At 43.1% G+C, this 26476-nt stretch overlaps 1 protein-coding gene across 1 annotated transcript; it reads right to left on the reverse strand.

Annotated features, from left to right (window-relative positions):
• Positions 1–1077: 1077 nt before the first annotated feature.
• TM9SF3 (transmembrane 9 superfamily member 3) lies at positions 1078–25479 on the reverse strand. Its single transcript, XM_028729014.2, has 15 exons — positions 25317–25479; positions 18312–18507; positions 17179–17301; positions 15472–15632; positions 14708–14785; positions 13545–13676; positions 10998–11164; positions 9114–9208; positions 7381–7511; positions 6213–6352; positions 4801–4869; positions 4565–4711; positions 3797–3880; positions 3583–3659; positions 1078–2969 (listed from the first exon to the last, which is right to left on the reverse strand). Exons 1-15 carry the CDS (start codon positions 25392–25394, stop codon positions 2902–2904), a joined length of 1746 nt encoding a protein of 581 aa, XP_028584847.1. The 5' UTR covers positions 25395–25479; the 3' UTR covers positions 1078–2901.
• Between the last annotated feature and the right edge of the window lie 997 nt (positions 25480–26476).

The following is a 26476-nucleotide window of genomic DNA, read 5'->3' on the forward strand; positions in this document are numbered from 1 at the left end:
CTCCAGTATAAACCTGACATACGTTGAGGTAAGCTGGTGCCCCATCTATGAAACACTCTCCCCACCCTCTGGCTGGCTCACCTGGTGCCTAAACATTGCAAGCTGCACTAAAGGGCTGAATATAAACAAGTATTATGCAAAATAACCACATCACTTAATTTACTTATTTCGTTAATTGGGCTGTAACATAATCCTTGTGACATAATCTAGATTTTTTTTTTGGAACAGGAAACAAACCAAAAATTGGCGAGAAATATAAAATGATTTCTCACTAGTGGCATCCATATTGAAATTCTGGTCACTGTTCTAATTAGTTTAAGTAATATTTCTTGACAATGACAAACCTAGACAGCATCTTAAAAAGCAGAGACATCACCTTGCCAACAAAGGTCCGTATAGTTAAAGCTATGGTTTTCCCAGTAGAGATGTATGGAAGGGAGAGCTGGACCATAAAGAAGGCTGATCACCGAAGAATTGATGCTTTTGAATTATGGTGCTGGAGGAGACTCTTGAGAGTCCCATGGACTTCAAGAAGATCAAACCTATCCATTCTTAAGGAAATCAGCCCTGAGTGCTCACTGGAAGGACAGATCATGAAGCTGAGGCTCCAATACTTTGGCCACCTCATGAGAAGAGAAGACTCCCTGGAAAAGACCCTGATGTTGGGAAAGATGGAGGGCACAAGGAGAAGGGGACGACAGAGGATGAGATGGTTGGACAGTGTTCTCGAAGCTACCAGCATGAGTTTGACCAAACTGCGGGAGGCAGTGGAAGACAGGAGTGTGCCTGGCGTGCTCTGGTCCATGGGGTCACGAAGAGTCGGACACGACTAAACGACAACAACAGTATTTCCAGTTTCCAAACAGAGGCAAACATCTAATCTACTGTGGATCATAATGTGCTATGCATCCCACTACTGTGCAATCTGCAAGGATTTCCATGAAGTTTGTGCAGAACCCCTACGCACTGCTACCTGAAAAGAGATTGTCTAGTAACTGTATGGAGGATTTAATCTGCTCTATTAGAATTTTTGAATAAAACCAGTGTTTATAAAATGAACTGCAAACACTACCAAAATAAGAGGGCCAAAATCATTTAATATCTGTCTGCCATTTAGATATGAAAAGAACTGCAGACCCACCATGGAATTTAACTACACATATAAAACATTTTCAGATAGCCAGCCACAATTCACTTACAGTAAATTGTATTTATTTCTCCTCTTCCACAATTTTCCAAGGTGAAAATAAGTATCCAAGTGAACTTACCTCGGGAAAACTGTTTTTGCTTTATACATACATACACCATACACACAGTTTAGGGCTAACCAACTCCCCTCACAGTAATTTGTCTTTTGGGAACACCTGCATTATTTGGAATCTGCCTTGCCTTGGCGATACATGTTAAAATTAACCTCCAGTCATCTTTGAAAACCCGAAGGCCTTGCTGCAACAAACCCCCAGAAATAATTGTCATTTGTCCACTATCTATTTCACCATCATAGCCTGTACACTTAATAGGTGCCTCTTCTCATGAACCAGAAAGCTTCTTTCTAAATTAATAAAGCACACTGGAATTGGAATGTGACCTATCCTCTGGCGTTTGAGATATGGAGAATATGTAGCACTTTATTAAAGAATTGGTATTCTGCAGTACTGCTTGAAAAAAATTTCCAAGTGCGAAATTTATCTATTTTTTACAATCAGAACATTTGTCTGAAAAGTTTATTTTAAATTTTCTGAACACTTAAAGCAGCACTGCTTTAGGTGTTACACAAGTGTCCAGAGATAACTAAACAAAATTAAACTTATAAATTACAAGTTTTTGCTTCTGAAAGAGCTTCAGTCAACAGAAAACATGACACACGCACACACACACATTGCGAGGAAACCCCCCAAAATTTCATGCAACAGCAGGCAGGATGTAAAAAGCCACCTAAATTCACACGTTTGTACATTGAATCATCAGAAAAAGTATTCTTTAGTAAATCTGTACATCCAAATACATTTGGGAGCTACATCTAAGTTACATCATTTAATGTTTTATACACTTGTTACCCCTTTTAATCATCAAGTAAACACGCCAAACCGGGGATGGGCGGCTGAGTTAGGAAAAAAGAAAAAAAATCATTGTAGACATTCAATTATTTTTGTTACCTAGACCACCAAGTGTTGAATAAAAACTGATGGCATCATCTTTATTTACCGTTTTTTCTTGCTAACTGTACAAAAATTGCAGTGCAGAGAATTCCACCTTTGTAATTAAGAATCTTTGGATGGATCTCAGATATAGCTGGATATTCCTTTAATGACGAACCAATGGAAAGTCGGTCCTATTAGACTGATACTGCATGCAAATATTTGCCTTTTTAAAACAAATGCATGTAAATGTTAGAATAGGTGATACTGCAAATTATCCTGGTAGCATCCAGTGTCCCCTTACCCTGTAAAATAGCACTAACAGCTGGATGGAGGAAATCTTTCCAGAACAGTATTTTAAAGTACCAGAAACTAATCAGCAAAGTTTTAGGATCCACAAGTTTCATTTTCCTTTTTTAATTAAATGGAACAAATGTGTAAATACAGTTTTGTCCTCTTCACTGAAGAGAGCTAGTCTATTTCATCTTTGTGAGCTAGTTTTTGGGAAGATTAGCATGTACTGGGGAGTGATGCCTACCAAATACAATCCAAGCTTTTGCTGAGAACAGTTGAAGAAAGTCAGTAAGAACCTAGGATCAATGAAAACAGATGTTGCTTTAAATGATCCACAAAAGAGAGACCCACAGAGTGCCCAGTGTTAAATACACAATTTTCTCCTTGCGCTTTCTGGTGTGCAAGTTTATATACTCTGTCCCCCACCCCACCCCACCCCAAGGGTTAACCGTTCCAGAGTTCACTTTCCTTAGTCAATTTTCACATTAGTGTAGATTTTTCGAACAAAGGCACTTGTTCCCATATAGCCAATAGCTCCTGCAAAAACAAGGCAAATATATATAGGTTAGATTCGCTTAAGTTCTACAAGGCAATGGCTGCAATCATATCTGCTACACATACGTATTACTGAATTCATTAGGACTTCCTCCCAAGTAAAAGCACATCAGATAAGCTTCAATAATTATGTTTATGTCATACAACCATATAGCCTGCAAAAAGCTCCTTCCTTAAAAAGCTTAAGATATGCACCATTGTCATTTCTGGTATATCATTTTTTTTTTAAATTACATTTTGTTCACCCTGGAGTGCAAGCTTCTTTTCATCTCAAACAACACATGCATTTCGGCTTAGTGTCTGTACATGTGCTGCCAAGAGCCATACATATGACAAAAACCTTAAAGACTAAAAATCTGATAAGCTAGCAAACTCATGTTCCTCAACCAGAATGAATCAGGTCCAGAAAACCAATTTATGGAATGCTTCCCCCCATTTAGGAGTCTTCCTAGCTTGTGTTCTCTGTTTTCTCAATATATTGTCTACGAACTCACAGACAGGATACATGCTAACTTAAGGCTGAAACACAATATGACAGAATGGGCCTGGCAAAAAAGAGAGATGACAGCTTTTCAGTATGCTGCAGAAAACTTACCGCACATTATTCCCAGCGCTGTGCTAAATACTGCCATATAACCAAAGTAAAATGATGTCTGAAACAAGCCATACATCCTGAGGGGGAAAAAGAGGAAGAGGAATTTTTTTTGTATCTCCCTTATTACCAATAATTAATCTTTTTTTAAAATGTGAAGTATTAGCTTTCTTAATTTAAAAGGGAAGGAAAATACAAAATGTCAAAGGCTACGTACTTTGTCTTGAAAAAGTAGTAATAAAAGGAGTACATGTAAACATAGATTGCAGTTGAAGCAGCAGACAGAAAACTTGTCCATTGCCTGAAAAACAGACACAAATATTTCAAACAACTGGGAATAAAAGCCTGGCAAACAGTACGAGAAAAATCTAGACAAGAACTGTAACAGGAAGTCATAAAATTTGTTCAACTATTTTCCACCTTGCATGAAAAAACAAGCTAGCTTTCTTCATACTGTTGCACAAATTGTCCACAATCCTTGTGCACTTTTGTGGAACACAACCATTTTCCAGTTCTGTTTTTTACACTTCAAAGGGAGAGATTTCTTTTTCTAGGCATAACTTTTAAACAATGCATTTAACATTGGAGACTCATTATTTAAATGAAAATATTTAACTAACAGAATATGCATGCCATTTAACTGTAAAAATCTTCCCAGCATTTTACACAAAATACACATTATAATTGTCAATAAAAAGAAATCAAACATAAGTAGACCTAAACAATTCAAAATATAATTGAATCACCAGTTTTAAGTTTACATTATTTAAAGAGTACACATAAAAATGCATGACGTTATGTATCTGGTTAGGCTTGCTTAAAACACACACACACAAACACACAGACCCCTGCCTGCCTCAAAGGCTACATGTTACCCCACTGAAAGACAGATTTCTTGCAAGTGCAGAATAGACTTTCTGTGGCACTAATTTCTAGGTTTTTTGCTGCTTAAGACTGACTTGTAAGTGGGGGAAAAAATACTTACCACCTATAGTCCTCTGCATTCAGTAGAAAGTATGTACACACGATTGTCACACATACGGTCACAATGCAGAGAATAACCAGAACTAACATCATGAAGCCATAGACATAATAGATTTTGTAAGCCCAGAAGGAAGTGAATATAAAATACCTGCAGAATAAAGAAGCATTGTTTATTGTACAGAAATGAATGTTTAATTAATTAAAGCGCTTGCAAAGTTCTCTAGGCAGAAGACTCACATTTCAATGAAAATGGATCCAAACGGGAGAATCCCACCTAGGCAAACGATAACAGCTGGTTCCATAAACCTGAAAAGAAATTAGAATTAACTTTCTCATTTGATCATAACTAATGGAATAGCTCACTTAAGAGAGGGGCTCCTGCAGAATCACTGAAATCAAACAGATAGCTGATTTAAGGATGCACTGGTGGCAAGATCTAAAAGGGCTGTGATCACTTCAGTAAGGTTCAGACCATGTGAGTCCTGATTCTCCAGAACTGTTGCTGGCTTAGTTGCATTCTGCATGCAGTTACTGCTCTGGAATTAGAGCGCCAGCCCCCTGAATTCCACCTGTGCAAGGAGTACATCATTGCTAAACCAAAAACATGATAGCAGTGGTATATCAGGAATAAGGAACGCCTATTCTTCAGGCCAAATTAGGCACACAAGGTCTTCTCCCCTCAACCACACCCACCTGTCCCCACATCGACAACATGTGTGGGGCAAGTAAGGCAAAAGGAACCACTGGAAGCTTTAATGTGCATCTCCAATTGTTCCTTGGCAGGCAGGGGTTGCGTTTGGCACCAAATGCAAGCCCTACTGGGACTGGTTCCCCTTGGGATCTCTGCCAAAAGCGGAGTTTGCAGCAGTGCCAAATCTTTGCAGCCCCAGCCTGAAGGGCAGAATTGGGAACACACTTAAGAGTGAGCTCCCAGTTCTTCCTTTGACGTTTGGATCACCTGATTGACAGCTGGTGACTGCCCACCTGTCAAAAGCAGCCCACAGAGGGTAGCCCAGTTCCCTAATCCTGCTCTTCAAATTATCCACAATGCTCATCATTGGTGCTGTGGTCTAAACCACTGAGCCTCTTGGGCCTGCCAATTGGAAGGTCCGTGGTTTGAATCCGTGTGACGGAGTGAGCTCCTGCTGCTCTGTCCCAGCTTCTGCCAACCTAGCAGTTCAAAAGCACACCAGCACGAGTAGATAGATAGGTACTGCTGCGGTGGGAAGGTAAACAGTGTTTCCGTGTGCACTGGCACTCGTCATGGTGTCCCATTATACCAGAAGTGATTTAGTAATGCTGGCCACATGACCCGGAAAGCTGTCTGTGGACAAACACTGGCTCCCTTGGCCTGAAGCACCACAACCCATAGTTACCTTTGGCTGGATTTAACCATCTAGGAGTCCTTTACCTTTACCTTTTATTACAGGCAACAGACCAGAAATAAGACTGTACATTGCCTCAACCACTGATAAAAAGATGTGGCAACTACCAATGACACCCATAGGATTTTTATCTCTTAGCAAGTATTTAACCTAAAATTGAACTGACCTTGGTAGTTTGGCTAGTAAAGGGGCAAACCTACTTTCAAGGGCAACCACCTACTTCACCAGATGCATGAATGCCAAGAGAAGCCATTTATACTTTACCATTTTTTCTCTGGGATTGGACGAGGAACAGCATTGACTCGGCAAGGAAAGTTGGGCTGACCCGAAAGGTTCCGTCCCAGTATTGTGCCAACAAGGTTCAAAGGAAGGATAACAAAGAAGCAGATGCAGCACACAGCCACCTGTAAACTCATAATCACACAAGAAGAGAGGATATAAAATGCATCAAAGCACATGCACCCATTATAACAACTTCTGCTTCCTAGCAACATTAATCTTAACATGCCTATTCAGAATAGCAACACTAAGATTCATTCCATGAAAGGATAGGTATCTGAAGGGGTGGTGGTGGACAGCACCAGGAATGAATTTGTCTTCTCCTCTCCTGGTGGAGGGAACTTTGGGAGCCCACTGCATCAGCTGTCCTGGAGCTCAGGGTTGGAGAACTCACACTCTGCTTGGCTTCTCCCCCAATAAAGACAGGTTGCTGTCTGGGGGTCAGGAAGAGAAGTCCCATTTCCAAACTTGGACTGCATTCCCAGGGCCTTCCTAATCCAGCTACTCTTCTTCTCTCAAGATAGCAGCGGATGACTTCTTTCTTCTTCTTTTTAAATGGGGGAAGTAGGGATTTTTTGCGAACATTTTAGCCGCTGAAGTCCCTTTGTTTGTTTGTTTTCAACTGGAGTGAAAACTGAACTTAATATAAATTATGTCAAAGGAATATGCTGGATGATTCCTATCTCTGCTGAGGGGCCAGCTGCCTTTGGTTTTCCACAATGGTCATCTAGAAGCAGTCATTATATCAGGCTAGTTTGCATCCTGAACTGCTTCTATGTAGCTGGCTGTTTTTAAAAATTAACTAAGATTTGTGGTGGAGCTTACCTTCCTTCTCTCCCCGCCCACCCCCCAATCCCTGTTTCTTGGCATGTTGTGTATTCTATGTTATACGCTGTGGGGCAGGGACTGTCTTACTACAGCTCTTGCAAGTCATTGACATGCAGACCCCCGAAAGGGCCCCCCATCCTTGCTTTAAATAAACTAATTATCAGGATGCATCAGTAAACCTAAGCTTTTGGCTTTCTTGTTGATGTGATGGAATTCAAAGTTTTGCATGCAAGTTCCCGCCTACTTTAAACTGTTAATTTCCCAAGGCAATGTATAGCAGCCTTCTTGATTTAATAGATGAAACCTACAGCGCTAATGTACTCACCATTGTTCCAAAGGGAATAGCCCTCGATGCATGATAATAGATGGCAATGAAATTAATGAAGAATGCTGTGCCACACACCATTGCAGGAATAAGGAACGCCCCAATGAACATCTGCTTTATCCACCGCCTTCCTGCAAGGAGAAATATCCCAATGAAATTAAGATTCAGGACTCAAGTGGCATGTGAACATGTTCCTATCTGTAGCCAAAAACACTGTGTTGTGATATAGGAATGATTAGGTAAAAGGAAACCATAATGCATATTCAGTATAGCCCTGAAAAAACAAATTTTGGTTCAGGGAAAATATTAATATGTTAAGATCAAAGTCTGATAATTTTTAGGCTGGAAATGTCTGGATCCTAGTATTATCTTTCTTGCGTAGATCTAAAACAGACTCACATCTCAAATGATTCTATCACCAACCTTACTTGTACAGTGGTACCTCGGTTTAAGAACAGCCCTGTTTACAAACTATTCGGTTTAAGAACTCCACAAAACCGGAAGTTGTGTCCCGGTTTGCAAACTTTACCTTGGTCTAAGAACGGAAGCCGAACGGTGGAAGGGCACTGGCGGCGGGAGGCCTCATTAGGGAAAGTGTGCCTCGGTTTAAGAACAGACTTCCGGAACTGATTAAGTTCATAAACCAAGGTACCACTGTATATGCTATAGTCAAATAAGTATTTTGAAAGGTAAAAAAAACAAAAACAATCATGAGTCATTAATACCAGGAATAGCTTCTGTATCTTTTTAGAAAAGGCTCAAAGTAAACTCCAGGGCAGATGGAGGACATTCACCATCTGGTGGCCAAACATGGTTTGACGCTCTCCTTTGATAGTTACTAGTATGGTGGATCATGGGAATGCCATGGACGCAGTATATCTTGATTTCAGCAAAGCACATGATAGAGACTCGCAACACTCACAAGGTGGTAAAATAGGGGTTAGACAATGCTATGAGATAGAGCCACAGCTGGTTGAGCAACCGTAGCTAACAAGCGCTCATAAAACATATCTGCATCCACCTGGAAGAGGGCATTGTCCTAAGCACTATACTGTTCAACATCTTGGCACAATTCTGTCTTTCACCACTGGGATTTTCAAGACAAGGAATAGATACAATTGATATGGTATCTGCAGGAGAAAGGCCCTCTTGTTATTTGTGGTGTCTGCTGTCACCTAGGAAATGCCTGCAGCCTCCCATTCCTCTCCAAAGCCTTAGGTTGGGGTGTATATTTCCCCCAAAATGAGAACAGAGTCTGGCCTTCAGTAGATTCCAAAGGGTTTCTTCAGATGGCCACATATGCTCAAAGGGACATGAGAAGATACTGCAGCACCTGTTCAGCTATTCCGATTATCATGCTGCTGAGGTACTGTGAACAAGAACCTTTCTCTACCTCTGCCACAGGACACAAACTTGCTTACCCTTCACTGACTTAACTACCGAGCCCTTCTTGACTCCTTTCTGATCAGGTGGGAGCAATCTATCCCAAAGACAACAGCATACTACTACTGTATTTGCAACATCTAACTGCGGCCACAGTGTTGATTTACTCAAGGTATTCTCGCCACAGAGAAATTTGCTCGGCACAAAGCTGTCTGCAGAACCCATAAAATTCACAACTGTATAATGGTGCAGGTAATCCCAAAAAAGTAAAAAGCAACCCAGGATGGTGATAAGATATTAAATTCCTTCCAAAATTATATTTAATACAAAGGTAATTTTAAAAGTCTCACCTCCTTGCCTGGCATAAAGGCTTCCTCCAAAGTAGCCATTCACTGGGGATGTTGCAGCATAAACAAAAATAGCGGTACTTAGCATTGATCCTCTCCTAAAATGAAAGACATGTAGTTTTGGCTACACAAATGACTGCCTGAAGTCTACCAATGTAAAAAGTTACAAGGAGCAAATTGTGGAAGGTATGCTGAATGTTTAGCTTCAGCTAGTGCAAAACACCAACAATTTTAATGTGCAGCAAGAACAAAATCCCAAAGTGCTTTGAACATCTGGATTAAGTATTCCATTATAGCCACAGTTACATGTCACCATAAGCTGCTGAATGCTGCTCAATCACACTTCCCCTAACCAGGATCATAAACCTTGGCTTATTGGAAAAACAACCCATGTTCCCAGACCACATGGTTAGCCAAAGTTTGTAGTTTGTTCCTCCCCTAGCATGAGCAGGAGCAATAATCAAGCAGTGTGACTCATTTGTGATAAGCTATGGTTTGTAGCTTACCATGGCATGCAAACTGTATCACATTGCAAAAAAAGTAACAACTAGAACAGTTTAACAGTTTTGGAAATAAGCAACATTAAATTATGTTCAAATATATTTTTAAAAACTTTACCTAAAAATCTTTTGGCCAAATTCTATTACAAGATCTAAATTATTTAATAACTATGCCCTTATAATTAAACGCAATTCCTTGCAGATCAGAAGTGCTGGTATCACTGTTGTAGCCTAGCAGTACAAGAATCAAAACCATAGGAGATACTGCTAATTCCGATGTTGGTCTTTCAATTCACAAGGCAAATCGTCATAGGAGCCCTCTAGTGAAATTTCAGAAATGTCAATATTTTTCAGATTACAGCAGTCCGGAAACGATACTCACAAGTTTTCGTTTCTGCTAAGTTCTACAACAGGGGTAGGCAACCTAAGGCCCAGGGGCCGGATGCGGCCCAATACCCTTCTAAATCTGGCCCACAGACGGTCCAGGAATCAGAGTGTTTTTACATGAGTAGAATGTGTGCTTTTATTTAAAATGCATCTCTGGGTTATTTGTGGGGCATAGGAATTCGTTCAGTTTTTTCTTCCCAAAATATAGTCTGGCCCACCACATGGTCTGAAGGTGGACCAGCCCACGGCTAAAAAAGGTTGCTGACCCCTGTTCTACAAGGATCACTTGGAAGCTTCTGGATTGTACATACAGTTCCAGAGGGTTTCCACAAAAACAAAGTGTCTCTCCAGAAGAGAGAGTGGAAGAGCTGCAAGAGGCTGTTTTTCACCACTGGCCCGATGCTCTCTCTTGCTAATCTATGCATTTTTTTACCCTTTACACCTTTTGAATGAATGTCAGTCACTGGAAAAACAGTCTTGGAATCCAGCAGGTTTTGGGTTCTTATCTAGTCCATGGCCAAGTCAACTTTTCCCTCATCTGACGGGATGCGCCTTTCCAGGTTCCCTGAGCCTCTACAATGTTCCCCCAATTAATCAGTTTGTGTTACTAATTATGCTTTTAATCTGCACATAGAAAGTACAAAATCAGGAGGTTTCTGCCAACTCCTCCCTCTTTCCATTTGCACCACACTATTTCCAAAGGCTTCCCCAGCCCTCAAGGGGCAAAGGGAACAGGAAAACCTTGACAGGAACTCTTGTTTTGTTCATAGCAAGAAAGCCAGGATCCAAGATGTTGTTTTAAACTTTTCATTTCTGAAATTACGCTCAAGAGTTCTGCACCATGATGGCCGTTGAGAATGATTTATGCACACAGTGGTGGTTCTCATCTTCTGGGCATAGAAAAATTGCCCCAATGTGATCCACTTTGTAAACTGTAAGGAGTTCCTGAATCTCAGCCAAGATCTTTTAAGACATGATGAAGGCACGAAGCAATACTCACTCTGTGTATAAATCCTCCAGCATTGCAACAATGATCACTATGAAAGAAACTGCAAAGATCTGGCAGCCAGAACCAATCAAAGATGAAAATATTAAAGGATGACTGGATGGTCTGAAGACATCGCCGTGAACCTGTTTCCAGCCATATTCATCACCTAGATCTCTGTCCTGCACACAAAAAAGTTTGAAAACAATCACCAGGAAGGAAATGGCTAGTAATCAATCCCAGTTAAGCAAAAATACCCATTTAAGGACCTGGGACGCGGGTGGCACTGTGGGTAAAAGCCTCAGCACCTAGGGCTTGCCGATCGAAAGGTCGGCGGTTCGAATCCCCGCGGTGGAGTGCGCTCCCATCGTTCGGTCCCAGCGCCTGCCAACCTAGCAGTTCGAAAGCACCTTCAGGTGCAAGTAGATAAATAGGGACCGCTTACAAGCGGGAAGGTAAACGGCGTTTCTGTGTGCGGCTCTGGCTCGCCAGATGCAGCTTGTCATGCTGGCCACGTGACCCGGAAGTGTCTCCGGACAGCGCTGGCCCCCGGCCTCTTGAGTGAGATGGGCGCACAACCCTAGAGTCTGGCAAGACTGGCCCGTACGGGCAGGGGTACCTTTACCTTTACCTTACCCATTTAAGGAGGAGAAAAAGAGACAATGGCCAAACTGTTATAGGAAGGAAGCACTTTGTGAGACGCTATGTATCATGAGATGTAATAAATATCCCAAAGCACTGTACATGAGAGTACTAAAGCTCATTAAATGGCAAGTGCTTGATACAGTGAGGCATTTCGCAGACAGTTCAGCCAGGCGTCTGGCTACTTGTGGTTAGAGTGAGTTGCCATGGTTGGCTGTGATCCATTCTCTTTGACTAGGGTGCTACAACAGATTTGTATTTCAGCTGTACCCATTCCCTTAGTAAGAATTCCTGGAAAAACAACAACACCAAATCCTGGGGCTCTGTCACTCAAATGCTGGATCCCAGAGAGATGCTCTCCGTAGACAATCAGCTTAGGCAGGGGGGAAGGGCATTCTGCGCACAGCACCAGAAACCTTGCTAAGGGCTCTCAAGGACTGCCCCAAGGAGAAAAACCTTTTCTTTCAGAGGAGTTCAAGCATAGAACCTCTGATGTAAGGAGAACATTCGAGTACTGTGGCTCTTGGTCATTCATTTCCAGTGCTCTAAATGTTGGGTGTTTCAGAGGATCTCTCTGCAACCGTTTTAGCATCACCAAGAGTGGATTGCTTGGACATAATTCCTGACTTATGTGTTGATTGGCTCTGGAGTCAAAAAGCTCTTTCGCTAATGAGCTCATGCTTTTGAGTGTCAATACTCTGCTATACTACCAGTAGGGATTAAATGGCTTGGGCCCTTGCCTCAATCTGTATTCAACTGTGCCAGGTCAGCAAGCGTTTGAGAAAGTTCTTTGCCATAATCCACTTGCATTCCTTTCTTTGGAACAAGGGTCGAAAGAGTAAAAGGAATGTTGCTCCAAGCAGCTTTTCTTTTATGAGGCCTTGCATATTGGAATGCTCTTGAGACTTTCCAACACCACAGCTGCACTTGTTTGAAGTCTACTCCTTGCACTCCTAAATAATTCCCTATACAGTCATACCTCGGGTTGAATACGCTTTGAGTTGAGCGCGTTCGAGTTGCGCTCCTCGGCAACCCGGAAGTAACAGAGCGCGTTACTTCCGGGTTTTGCCGCATGCACAAACGCTCAAAATGATGTCGCGCGCATGCGCAGAAGCGGCGAAAAGCGACGCGCGCATGCGCAGACGCGCCATCACTAGTTACGTTTAATTCTAGATGCGAACGGGGCTCCGGAACGGATCCCGTTCGTATCTAGAGGTACCACTGTAGTGGTAGGGAGTTCTCTTGACTTTCTGTCCAGGCATGTTGGGGTTGGGGGTTGGAAATGCACTCCAAGAAGAAGAAGAAGAGTTTGGATTTGATATCCCGCCTTTCACTCCCTTTAAGGAGTCTCAAAGCGGCTAACATTCTCCTTTCCCTTCCTCCCCCACAACAAACACTCTGTGAGGTGAGTGGGGCTGAGAGACTTCAGAGAAGTGGGACTGGCCCAAGGTCACCCAGCAGCTGCATGTGGAGGAGCGGAGACGCGAACCTGATTCCCCAGATTACGAGACTACTGCTCTTAACCACTACACCACACTGGCGGAAGGAAGGAAGGAAGGAAGGAAGGAAGGAAGGAAGGAAGGAAGGAAGGAAGGGGGATGCAAGCAATTAAACTGACTATATGGGGGAAGCTGACAGAATAGGATAGGCTTCCTAGTCACCAAAAGGACTAGCTGCACCTCTGACAGTCGAACATAAACTGAGCAGCAAGACACCCCCATATCAAGGAACTTCAACCTTTCTGCATTTAAGCCCTCACATAAATTACACAGAAACACCCAGAGGAACTGAAATCTGACCGAAAACTTGTTCTAGAGATCCTTTCCTTTCACCGAAAAATTACTGTCATTTGGACAAGTTTTCTAGAAATGAAAATGCAATTGTTAAAAAGAAATAGTAGCAGATAAACAAGACTTTTACCATATCATCCATTTCTTCTTCTTTACTGTATCGTGCATAATCTTTTCTCAGTGTCCTCATTAAAATCATAGAAACCAAGCCCACCAGGAAGATAACCATCATGAAGGAATTGAAGATTGAAAACCAGTGAATCTAAAATAAAAAAGTGGAAATGTGTCAGCTTGTTTATTAGTTAAGCAAGCTAGTCAAAAGACAAAATAAATACTGTAGCCCAGCGATGGGGGACCTCAAGTAGAAGGGTCAAATGCTGCCCAGAAGGCCTCCCAACTTGGCCCTTGGGACTGTTCCCAAGCCACGCCCCTCACTGTCCTGCTCCACACCATCAAATGCTCCCCCCACCTGGTTAAAATGTGACTTTGAAATATAATAATGCTTCTTGTTTGACTGGATGGAGAACGGTGGTGGGTGTTCATTGCATAGCTGAAATGTAGCCTACTGTACTAAGGTTTAAGTCACATCTAATAATAATAATAAGGGATAATAATAGGGACGCGGGTGGCGCGGTGGGTAAAAGCCTCAGCGCCTAGGGCTTGCCGATCGAAAGGTCGGCGGTTCGAATCCCTGCGGCGGGGTGCGCTCCCGTTGCTCAGTCCCAGCACCTGCCAACCTAGCAGTTCGAAAGCACCCCCGGGTGCAAGTAGATAAATAGGGACCGCTTACTAGTGGGAAGGTAAACGGCGTTCCGTGTGCTGCGCTGGCTTGCCAGATGCAGCTTTGTCACGCTGGCCACGTGACCCGGAAGTGTCTCCGGACAGCACTGGCCCCCGGCCTCTTAAGTGAGATGGGCGCACAACCCTAGAGTCTGTCAAGACTGGCCCGTATGGGCAGGGGTACCTTTACCTTTAAATAATAATAATAATAAGGTTGGAGGGGCAAGGTGAAATTAAAAGATTGAAGGAATATATCCTAGAAGAAGAGCTCATATATAAAGCTAATGGAAGTTAGGGACACTAAAAAAGAAGAAGAAATTCTTGTTGCATGCTGCTGTTTAAATGCCGCAGGTTTTAAGTGACCTCCCCAACCTTAACCCTGGTTAAAGATCTGAAGGAGAGTTCACTGTCTGATCCGGACACTACCCATTCAAGATTTAACCAGGACAGGAGTTTTCTGGGTTACTAATTATTATAATGTGTATATACATAAACTGAATAAAGGAAACATACCCTGTGTTGAAAGAAAGATGGGTCGAGGTACTTGTCAAATCTGTCTTCAAACTTCACGTCTGACCTTTTCCATTTCACCTAGAAAGAAATTAACACTTGGAAAGCTGACAATATTTGGTTATAGGTCTACTGAATTCCAGTTCAGCAAATCACCTATAGTTAGGAAAAAATAAAACAGGTAGTGAACTGGCAATCTGAGTTGCCACCTTTCTTCGTGACCCTACTCCTGTGCCTAACATGCAAGAGAACCTTTTCCTAGTAGGGAGACAGAGATAAAGAATCACTTGTTTATTTCAGTCATTATTTTCTCCATGTCAACTGCTGCTGAAGGCACAGGGAAAGGGCCATCAAAAAAAATAACAGCAAGCTGGCAACCATACAGGAAGAAGGCTGTTGAAGCAGAAGACCATGTGCTAGAGCACCGTTAATATGCAAGAGCCAAACTCAAGAAAAACTCTGCTTCTATAAAACCCTTTAAAGCACAAAGGTGCTTTTCACGGTCTGGACTTGGAAATCCTAAGCATGCAGAGAGGCCCAACATACAGCAATCCAGAGAATGAGGTGAGAGAGTAAGTTTTTGAAGTTATATTCAACTGCCAGCTCTATTTTTATATATTGCTGGGAATAGGGTAGAAAGTGACGAGCACACCAGTTAGCTCTCAACGCAAGGCTAAAACGAAGAGATTAGCTCAGCTCGCTGAATGGCCTAGTCACCACTAAAGTAAGAGTATAAATAATGTTACCCATGAATTTGAATTACTTACAGAGTAAGACATTTGGATTTTGGTGTTGGGAACTAGTTTAACTTTTCCTTCACTTGTCAGATTCACATCTACGATTCTATTTCCATTATAGCCTATTTCAAGTTTTTTGTACGTCCAGAGATAGTAATCTTCACCATTTTCGTCAGCTTCACCAACGATACCTACAAAGAGCGGGGAACGGATATAAGTAATATTATTAATTCATGCACCAAAGCAGGTATTGTTTTGCAGCAGGCCTGCCATCTACAAGTGCAGCCCCCTGAGGGCAATAAAGATGGGCTTCAAGAGTTAAGATACTTCCCTGCTGTTGCAGAGATAGAGAGAGCTGCAGCCTGCAGGCAAACTCTGCATTCCACGCACACAAAACGATCCCACAGGAATCCAAATTTTGGGTAAGAAAGCTAAATTACACAACATAAAACAAATGTGCATAGTTTATTTTGCTTCCGCTAGTCATGGACAGGGACAAGGAGCAATATAGGCACTGACGCACTCTTCTGAGCACTGTTGATTCAATTCAGCTACACCTTCTCTGACTTCCCTTCTGAGATTTCACCAAATTTGCTGCCCATTAACTGATCAATTAAAAGTGAATTTGGATATAAACATTAAACCTGGAAGTTTAAAATCAACTTACAATGTAATAAAAAAGAGCTATCACGCACTGGGAAGGGATGGCTTCCATTTTAACAATCTCATTGCAGTACCCCAGTGGCCTTAAACAGATGCCTGCAAGTTTATCATTATAGATTAAAACTAAATTAACTAAATCTGCAGTAGATTAATCTATCAACCAGACAAATTAAAGCTTGCACCCCTACTCAAATCAACGGTCTCAAGAACATTACCATATCCTTGGAAAACTTGCACGGCTTTAAAAAAAAAACCTTTAAAAATCATAGACCGCTTCACAGCACACAGCCATCAAAGTGTTGCACACAGTAAAAACAGAGTAAAACTCAGAAACACAAACTTGAAGAACAATCGAATCAATTCAGCAAACTCTAAAACAACAAAATCATTTTATCAAATATAAAATTTCACCTCAGCCTTCCTAAAAAAATATTCAGCAGGTGCCTAAACACCATCAGCTGGGAACCAATTCCAGAAAGATGCGAGCTGCCACACTGAAATCCCAGTTTCCAAGTGCACTTCTGGGGCATATGGTGGTCTCAGCATGCAGTGCCCCATTTGAGGAGCACAGTTGCCAAGAAGGGATATTGTGGGCAAGGTGGTTCCTAAGATATCCTGGTCCCAAGTTATTTAGGGCTTCAAATGTTAAAAGCCAAGACCCTGAACTGTGCCCAGTAACGTATTGTCTGGCTACCCCAGTCAACAAGCTGTTGCATTCTGCATCCCCTGCAGCTTCCAAGTTAAACCCAAGGGAACCCCATGTAGAGCATGTTGCAGTAATCCGGTCTCAAGGTTACCCATAAAACAGTAAAAAACTGTAATCATGTGTGTCACTCCAGCTGAGTAACACATACCCATTCCTTCCAGCATGACTCAGAGCTACAAACACAGAAGCAAGCCTGAGTAGCTTGTGCCAATTCCCACTGCCAGTTATTCAAGGTTCATGTGGAAGTGGCAATGCTTGATCAAATAGGGAAGAAAGTAGGATAAAGCAGGATAGAAAGGCTTCAGATAAGATCAAGGGTATACTACTTATTTAAATCTTTTCCGGTTCCGCAGGCAAACATTTCTTACCCCATATTGGCAAGTCATCTATGTACATCTGATACCAATAATGATTTTTGATAGCATAAACAAATGCATCTCTTGTTTGCTTATCCAAGTCTATTTCACAGTAAGTTGTCTGCATCACATCATCTGTGGAAATTATTAAAAAAATGCATTAATAGTGAATTAACTGAAAGTTAATTGAGCCTTGGATATTACACTAACATTATTTTACTAAAAAGATCAGTCACTCAAAGATGATTTCCCCACTTTCAACCCCGCTGAGCTCCTTTACACTGCACTGTTGCTGAAGTACAAATAAAACTAAACCCACCCACAAGGCCCCAAAAGTCTATTGATGGGCATCAAGTGCTTAAGGACTTAAGAACAACCCAAATCCAGCTTTTTGGCTTTGAGTATATACAGCTCTCAGTCCCTCAAAGCACACAGGCTGAATAGACCATCATTCCTGCCATGCTTTTCTCCAAACTAGTAACCAAATCACCAGATCAAACACACACACACACACACACACACACACACGACTCCCACAAAAAAGTGTGTGAGTATACCTATGCTTAGGAGATAGGCTTCTGCCTGTGCAAATTTTCCAGCCATCCTTCATCATGGTTAAATGGGAACCAAATTAAAACCCTGGTTTCAAATACAGTGGTACCTCTGGTTATGTACTTAATTCGTTCCGGAGGTCCGTTCTTAACCTGAAGCTGTTCTTAACCTGAAGCACCACTTGCTGCGCCGCCGCATGATTTCTGTTCTCATCCTGAAGCAAAGTTCCTAACCCGAGGTACTATTTCTGGGTTAGTGGAATACCTGAAGCATATGTAACCTGAGGTACCACTGTACTGGTTAATAGCAATTCTCACTAAACCTTTTTCCTAATCTTAAGGTCAACACCAGCATTAGCCTTTATGATGCTGAAGACAGGTGTGGGAAAGGCCCATGGAAGGGAACAGGAGTGTGGTCTGCTTCTGAACCCTTAACAATATTGTGAACAAAAGTAGTATCAATGATGGTGTTGGAGGGTTAATGACAAAGTAACTGAGCTGCAGTAAACAAATTTCTGAACATAATTCCAAGTGTGTGTTTAAGACTGGAACAGTCATGTGCAAATTTAGAAAACATTAACAAAAGCAGTTTACCTTTAAATTTAATGTCCAGACCACTGAACTCCAATTCAACTCCTTGCAGTGCTTCTCCAAGCGTTTCATGGTAGTGACCAATGCTTTTTTTGGATCCACCACAGAAAGGGAGAGAAAAGTATTTGTATGTCTCCTGGCGATTGTGGTATGGTCCTACTGTATTCATCCATAAAACAACTTCTTCTTTATCTTGGTACTGAAAAGAAAGCATATTGAAAAATAAAAGGATTATAAATAAATGTGTTATTTAGAATGGAGCAAATATTCACAGGAAAATCTGTGAAGAATGTGCAAAACACAGTGAGGAACATTTTTGCTTTCAAGGGCCACATTCCCGCAGAAGTAAACTGTTGAGGGCCAACTGAGCTGGAGCTAATTATAGACTCCCTCCTTGCCACTCACATGAAATTAGGCCAAGCTTGTACAGCCTTACTTTAAAATTAGGACTGCACTACATATTCAAATCCTTTTCTCTCTTGCATCCATCTTCTGCAAATAATAATAATAATTTATTTATACCCCGCCTATCTGGCTGGGTTTCCCCAGCCACTTTGGGAGGCTCCCAACAGAATTAAAAGCACAATAGAACATCAAACATTAAAAACGTCCCTAAACAGGGCTGCCTTCTAAAAGTCAGATAGTTGTTTATTTCCTTGACATCTGATGGGAGGGTGTTTCACGGGGCAGGCGCCACTACTGAGAAGGCCCTCTGCATGGTTCTCTGTAACCTCACAGGGAGGGAACTGCCAGAGGGCCCTTGGCACTGGACCTCAGTGCCCAGGCTGAACGATGGAGGTGGAGACGCTCCTTCAGGTATACTGAGCCGAGGCCATTTAGGGCTTTAAAAGTCAGGACCAACAGCACCAGGTAGCACGCTGTTGGCTGAATTGTGTAAGTTTAGCAGGATAATGAAGTGTTTGTCATTTGTTATGTATGGGCATTAAAATGTCCAAGAATCCCATCTTACTTCTGATGGCTGCTCACATTCAGCAGACGATAGTAAGGTGCTGAGTTTTCTCAAAAAAGGGTACCGGTACATTCTGCTTATCATCTCGACTTCCTTTGACAAACAATTATTGGTGGTTTGCCACCAAAACACACAGCTCCCTACTGGTGGCACAGCAGTTGCAGATCACAGCACTAATAGAAGCTGGCCTCAGCTTTGCCAAGCACAGTGCCCTGGCAGTTGTCCATGCACCCTCACACAAGGCAAAGGAAATCTTGGAGCATAGGGCTACTGCAGTGTCAGAAAGCTGAGGCAGGGCTGCAGCAAGTGGGTAGATAGTTAGGAGAAAAGCAACTGAACAAGGCACAGGGAAGTTTATGAGATTTTTTAATGAGGTTTTCGCTACCTACCTGAAAGTGACCAAAGTGCACTAGGTTTCAACCTAATTTGGGCTGCTAAGTGTAAAAAAAAGTGCAGTTAAATATATTTTTTCCTATGCAAAAAGCAAGTAGTATCTGTACTCCTTTTTAAATAAGAGTACACGGGTCATGTAATCGTCAAGGAAGATGTTAAAGAGGCGTGGGTTAGAAATCTAGCTGGAATATGGCATTTTAAGATGGGAACAAATGTCGAAGGCTTCAGAGGAGAGAAGCAATTAAAAGAAGCTAGCAGGGTAAATAAGAATAAAGAGTCCTGCGGCACTTTTAAAAATGAACAAATTCATTGTGGCATAAGCTTTTGTGGACTACATTTCCCCCCCATCAGATGCATAAAATATTATCCCAAGTTACAGGTACATATACATTGCTTTTGGGGTGTGTGTGTTATGAACAGTAAGGTCAGAGAGAAACCTTGTCTCTTAGTTGGTTCATGCCAGGGTAACAACCAATGGGCTGAGTTTGTTAATTGGCTTCACAAGAGGATCGAACTGTTTTAACTAGGAGCATTCTAAAATAAGTTGTTTATCATCATCATATTTATACCCCTGGGGACGCGGGTGGCGCTGTGGGTTAAACCACAGAGCCTAGGACTTGCGGATCAGAAGGTCGGCAGTTCAAATCCCCGCGACGGGGTGAGCTCCTATTGCTCAGTCCCTGCTCCTGCCAACCTAGCAGTTCGAAAGCATGTCAAAGTGCAAGTAGATGAATAGGGACCGCTCCGGCAGGAAGGTAAACGGCGTTTCCGTGCACTGCTCTGGTTTGCCAGAAGCGGCTTAGTCATGCTGGCCACATGACCCGGAAGCTGTACGCTGGCTCCCTCGGCCAATAAAGCGAGATGAGCGCCGCAACCCCAGAGTCGGTCATGAGTGGACCTAATGGTCAGGGGTCCCTTTACCTTTACCTTTATTTATACCCCACCTTTTTATCCTGACAGGGATTCAGTGTCTGTGTCGTTTGAAAGCTCTCACATCTGTTTGTGTATTAAATTTATTTAATAAATATATTAAATCTATACATTGTATGTTTAGTTATATATATTAACTATATTGCAAAAACTTTAATTTATAATATGGTAATTTAATTCAGTGTATGGCTCACGGGTTCTGTGTCAAAGTACTCTTGTGGCTCACTTAAACTGAGAGGTTGGACTGCCCTGGTCTAGGATATAAGGCAGGTGGCTGCTAGTGAGGTGGGAGGAGAATTCAGTGAAGACAACATCTCTCAGCCACAAAAATGATTTCTGGCATGTAGGTTTGCAAAGTTAATGAAATCTATTCGATACATAACTCAGAAGCTTTCTTTTTACCATGTTATTTCTCTTTTGGCGTATCTTATTTTTTAAACACTTGTTCCATGCCACCTATGCTAACCATGGGAAAAAGAGCTTAAAACATTGCAGATAACTATAAGGTATAAAATAGGATACAGTATCATCCACATGGACTCTGTGGCTTTTCCTGCTGATACAAGCTACGCTGCAATGACCAGCTAGTCCCTCTGTCCTGTAGGAAGCCCACAATATAGTAATTTATATGAAATGCAAATTTCATGATATGTTGTTTTTAAATGGGAGAAAAGACTAGTTTGGATTATTTCTGAGGCTTCCAATGGGCACTAGGGCCAAACACTTCTCTTGCCCTTCCCGCTGTGCATTGACCGGCACAAAGATCCTGGCTTGTATTAAGCCAATTCCTCATTTTGCCCAGAACAGGCAATTCTGGCTTAATGTCTGTTAACCAACCAAGAAATAAGCCTGGTCCTGGCTTCTTTTCCCAATTTAACTATACAGTTGTACCTCTGCTTACGTATCCCTATGGATATGTAAACTTCGGGCTGCAAACGTGGCAAACCCAGAAGTGTATACTTCCGGGTTTCGCCATGTGCGTGTGCAGAAGCGTTCAATCACACCGCGCGCGTACACAGAAGGGCGCTTCCAGTTACAAAGTTTTCAGGATGCAGCCAGGCCTCCGGAACAGATCCCATTCGTAACCGGAGGTACCGTCTGACAAAACACAGAACTCTTGGTTAATATACAAACCAAGATGTTTGCACTGAAACCAGTGTTTTCTTCTGTGTTTACCCATTCATCACACCCAAGAGGAGTTGTGGCTTCCTTCCAAGAAGCTGCACACTTTTTGATTCTATGGAAGTGAAATCAGCTACACAAAACCAAACTATGCCTTAGCAGAAATAAGCAGGTTCCCGAAAAAGCTTGCAGTCACTTTACTCCTCCACGGGCCCTTTTGTTGCTGCGCTGTGCTCCGGTTTGGCTTAGCGGACCATCCAAACCAGGGCTTCCGGTTCAGCGAGGTGAATCCAAGGTTTGTTCTTGGTTTATAGTCCATGGTTAGTCTGGGAGAGCTAAACAATTAACTCTGATTCAGACAACATGGCAAGGCAAATCTTGGCTTCACTTATTGCAGCACAGCTCCAGAAACAATGGCAGAAAGAAAATCAGCTACCAGCTACTCCATGGGAGCCCACACATTCATGTTAAGCTAATGTTTGGCTTAGCATAACGTGCAAACCAGGACGATCTGTGGTAGAATACTGCCTAAAAATCAACACAAGAGCATTAAGAATACCATTGTTCCCCAGACTTTCAGTTATATCACACTGATAAGAGAACCTGTTTTTCCAAGCATGGAATAGCTCCCACAAATTATATATCCTCATAGGATACCTATAATGTTATTGAATATTCATCCCCAATAGCCAATGTTTAACCAATGTTCATAGAGAAGCTTGATTCACAATTTAAAAAAATCAGCTTTCATCAGTATGACAAACAATTTAGTTTTCCTATTTGCCTTAGACAACCCCTTGTTTCTATGTACATGTTACAAGCATTCCTGCCATTTATCAAAAACTGTTAACAGCTGCCCTACCTGTAAAGTCAAGCATTCAATATTCTGCCAGGGAAAACTTTGTTGGTTTAGTAGCACTGTTATACCAGGGATTAAGGCATATGCTATGTGCCAGAACACACTCATCCCTCCTTGTCTTTGACAGAGGGTAGCCTTTGAACAGCACTACATAGGCTAAGGCTGCAGTCCTAGCTCCACTGAATTCAATGTGACTTACCTCTGAGTAGGAATAGGACCACAGCTTTAGTCTAAGATCTGGCCATTTTCTGTAGTGGCACCAAGACTGTACAACTCTTTGTTGAAAAAAAGCTGCTTGCTGCTATCACTGCTTCTGCTTGCCTTTCAATAAACCAGGATATCCCTGATAAAGGGCCTGGAAACCAATGGTTGTGGGAGTTGGGTATGTTTAGGGGAGACTGAGAGGAGCCATCTTCAAATATCTAAAGGCCTGTCACATGAAAGATGGAACAAGCTTGTTTTCTCCCATTCAGAAGGGTAGGACCTGAATCAATGGATTCAAGTTACAGTGGTACCTCGCAAGACGAATGCCTCGCAAGACAAAAAACTCGCTAGACGAAAGGTTTTTCCGTTTTCGATTTGCCTCGCAAGACGAATTTCCCCTATGGGCTTGCTTCGCAAGACGAAAACATCTCGCGACTTTGTTTTCTTTGTCTAAAAACAAAGACATGTTTTGTTTATAAAGTTAATTTATTTTCCCTTCAATTTTTGAACTGCTCTTTACAGTATGTGTGATTTTAAAGAGCAGTTAATAAACTGTTGTTGTACCAAATTTGGCTTTGTTTGGACTTTTTTTGACCATAGGAACGCATTAATTGATTTTCAATGCATTCCTATGGGATTTCGTGCTTCGCAAGACGAAAAATTCGCTAGACGACAAAAATTGCGGAACGAATTAATTTCGTCTTGCGGGGCACCACTGTACTAGAAATGAGATTCTGACTAAACATCAGGAAAAGCTTTCTGAGAACAAGAGCAGTTCGACAGTGAAACACACTCCCTCAAAAGGTAGTCCTCTCCTTTATTAGAGGTTTTTTAAGCAGAGGTTGGGTGGCCATTCATCATGGATAGGTTTTTTCAGAGTCCTGCATTGCAGGTGAATGGACTAGAACTAGATGACCCTCAGGGTCCTTTCCAATTCTACAATTCCTCTTCCAATAGTTTTCAACAGGTATTGGCTTTTAAAAAGGAATTCTGGTTGTTGGTCTGAAGACCAATGACCATCACCCACCTCCAGGAAGACTGCTTTGGCCCCATTCGCTATGGATGGAAAGGCTGCAGGATGTTTGCTTCCCCACTTGCTGCCAGAAAGAACATTCAGCTCCACTTTAATGAAGGATAACAAACTCTGGAACCATCCACCAGTTAGAAAACCAAGGCCTGCCAGGTGATGTGTATGTGAGAGTTGTGCATTACAGTTGGTTGCTTGAAAGGGAGAGCACAAATCTTTACAATAAATAAATATACTGTTTGTGGGGTTGTTTTTTGTTGTTGTTTTACAAATTTACTTTGTAAATATGTACTGTGGGTTTTTATGTTTTATGTTGTTTTAATTTCCTATTACACCCTTTGCCACTTTGAATATTCTTTTTATAGAAAGGTATAGAGAGGGGAAAAGTAAGCACACATGAACAGGAAGTCCCAGAATCAAACAATTCCATGGCTTTGCAGGTTCACCCGTAATGCTAAGCCAGCCTCTGGTTTCCTTCTTCCCCACCGCAGCAAAGGGTTAGCAGGGGAAAGAGAAAACTGAAAACTTGAACAGTGTGAATCAACACACTGCTTGCTTGTATGAGACCGTAGATAAAAATAAAAAATGGCTTAACTTGACACCCGAACCAGGTCAGTATTTTATGTGCTGCGCATTTCCTGTGTGTTGTTATAGTCTACGTGCACCCCACAGCGCTGCAGGTTGGCCATGACTTATGGCAGCATATCCAAGATTGCACATGCAAGTCCCTTGCTTAACAGCTCTCCAATGGGGCAATAACCTGCCACAGAAACGTAGGTATCCCCCACCACCTTTTGCCATGCTAGAAGCCAAGACACGCAGAGAGGCAAGCTGCTGCCTCTCCCAACTTTCACGTGAAGGGACGACTATCACTAGCGCATCCACGCCGCTGTTCTCAAAACTTGCCAAGCCCGTTATGCGATGTGAGACGAACGGTTTTTTTGTTTTTTTTAAGCGGATGTGGCTGGCGTTTCCCCACCATCACCACACACCAAACTCTCGCAGCGCAACGTTCCCTCAAGGAAGCGAAAGGGGTGGTGATATCCAGCGAATCTCTCCTCCTCCAACGTGACACGGGGCTGCGAAAGTCTCACTCGCAATCCTATGCTCGGTGAATTTAACGGGGCCGGGCGACGCAGGATGGAGCTGCGCGGCATCCTGAGCTCGGTCGACCGCTTCGCCTCCCCCCTCCACTGCAGAAAAGGCGGCTCCTGACGAGGCCCCCTCGCCCCCGCCCCGGTTCTGAAGTCCCAACAGGGCAAGAAGCCTTCCTCGCTGGGAGAGACGCGCGACGGGCCCTCACCGCCACCAAGCGAAGCCCCACTGGGCCCTCTCCCTTCTCGCAGCCCTCAGGACAGGCCTGGAGGAGGCAGAGGGGCCGCCCCGAACCAGGCCCTCTCAGGCAGGGCGGGCAAGCGAGCGACTGACTGACGGCAGGGCGGAAGGAAGAGGGGAGGCCGCCCGACCCCGCCGCCTCAGGCCCTCCGCGGCGCGCCGCCTCACCGTGTGCTCGTGCTCGTCGGCGCGGCCCCGCAGCACCAGCAAGGCCGCCACGCACCACAGGAGCCCGGCCGGCGCCATCCCCGTCTCCACCAGCCGCCGCCGAAGAAAAGGAGGCGCCGCCGCTTCCGCCGTTCCCGCCACGTCATCCGGGCGCACACCGGAACAGCCGGCGCTTACGGCGGCCGGCGCCGCCCAAAAAGGCTCAGAAGGCGCAGGCGGGAGAGTGGGGGGAGGGAGGCGTCGGCGGAGGGGCCAAGCACCACCCCGCGCGATCTTGTGACGCGGGGACGAGAGATAGAAGAGAGAGTGCGGGAGGCGCCCGACGTGCGCCGGGTTTCCAATGAGTGGGCGGGGCGAGGTGAGCCGTCAATCCCGCGTGCGGGGAGGAGCTGCGTAGGAACGGCATGTTAAAGCCATGCGGGGGCCGCTGTTGCTGAATTAAGTGAGGATTTCCCTGAGGTTTTTTTTCTTCGCGGGGGACCAATGCAGTGTCGCATCGCCACATAGTCTGTGCCTAACAATTATTTATAAATTTTTGCATCCCGATTCATCATCATCATCATAATTATTCTATAACTCTCCTTGAGCCCCTGTCATATAAAAAGGCGGGGTGTAAATAAATACAAGAATGAATATAAGAATCACAGACAGAAACAAACCGCTAAAAACGTATAAGGGGGGGGAAAGCAACCGATAAAGATCATAGGTTTGGAAAACCTGAGCGGGAAACCTGATTTTCAGAAATTGTAGTAAATTAATTTAATTTGTAATAATTTGGAAAATTAATTAAAATAATTTGGGCAGAATGAAAACTCTGGTCATGAGTGTATACATATATAAAAACTAGCTCGGTTAGAGCATGGTTCTGATAGTGCCAAGGTTGCAAGTTCGAGCCCGGTATTGGACAGCTGCATATTCCTGCATTCCAAGGGGTTGGACTAGATGATCCTCAGGGTCCCTTCCAACTCTACAAATCTGTGATTCTCTGGAGATAGTGTGTGGAATAGCATATTAAGAGTTATGCCCATGGATCTTATTCCCAACCTCTACACCTTGACCAGATACTCTGCACAGAAGCTGCATGCAAGAGAGAAGTGAGATGCCTACAATTCCCTTACAGTTCTGCTGTCTGCTCTTCTCCGGCCACTGGAGACCTGCTT

Source organism: Podarcis muralis, chromosome 6, assembly GCF_964188315.1.
Source record: "Podarcis muralis chromosome 6, rPodMur119.hap1.1, whole genome shotgun sequence".
Lineage (NCBI taxonomy): Eukaryota > Metazoa > Chordata > Lepidosauria > Squamata > Lacertidae > Podarcis > Podarcis muralis.

What these genes read in the sequence shown, in the direction of transcription:
- TM9SF3 (XM_028729014.2), bottom strand. Translation starts at nt 25,394, where the DNA reads ATGGCGCCGGCCGGGCTCCTGTGGTGCGTGGCGGCCTTGCTGGTGCTG. An exon ending in AAATCCAAATGTCTTACTCT is followed by an intron (nt 14,786 to 15,471) that starts GTAAGTAATTCA and finishes ATTTCTTTCTAG; the next exon opens with GTGAAATGGAAAAGGTCAGA. An exon ending in AGCGCTGGGAATAATGTGCG is followed by an intron (nt 2,970 to 3,582) that starts GTAAGTTTTCTG and finishes TTGTTTTTGCAG; the next exon opens with GAGCTATTGGCTATATGGGA.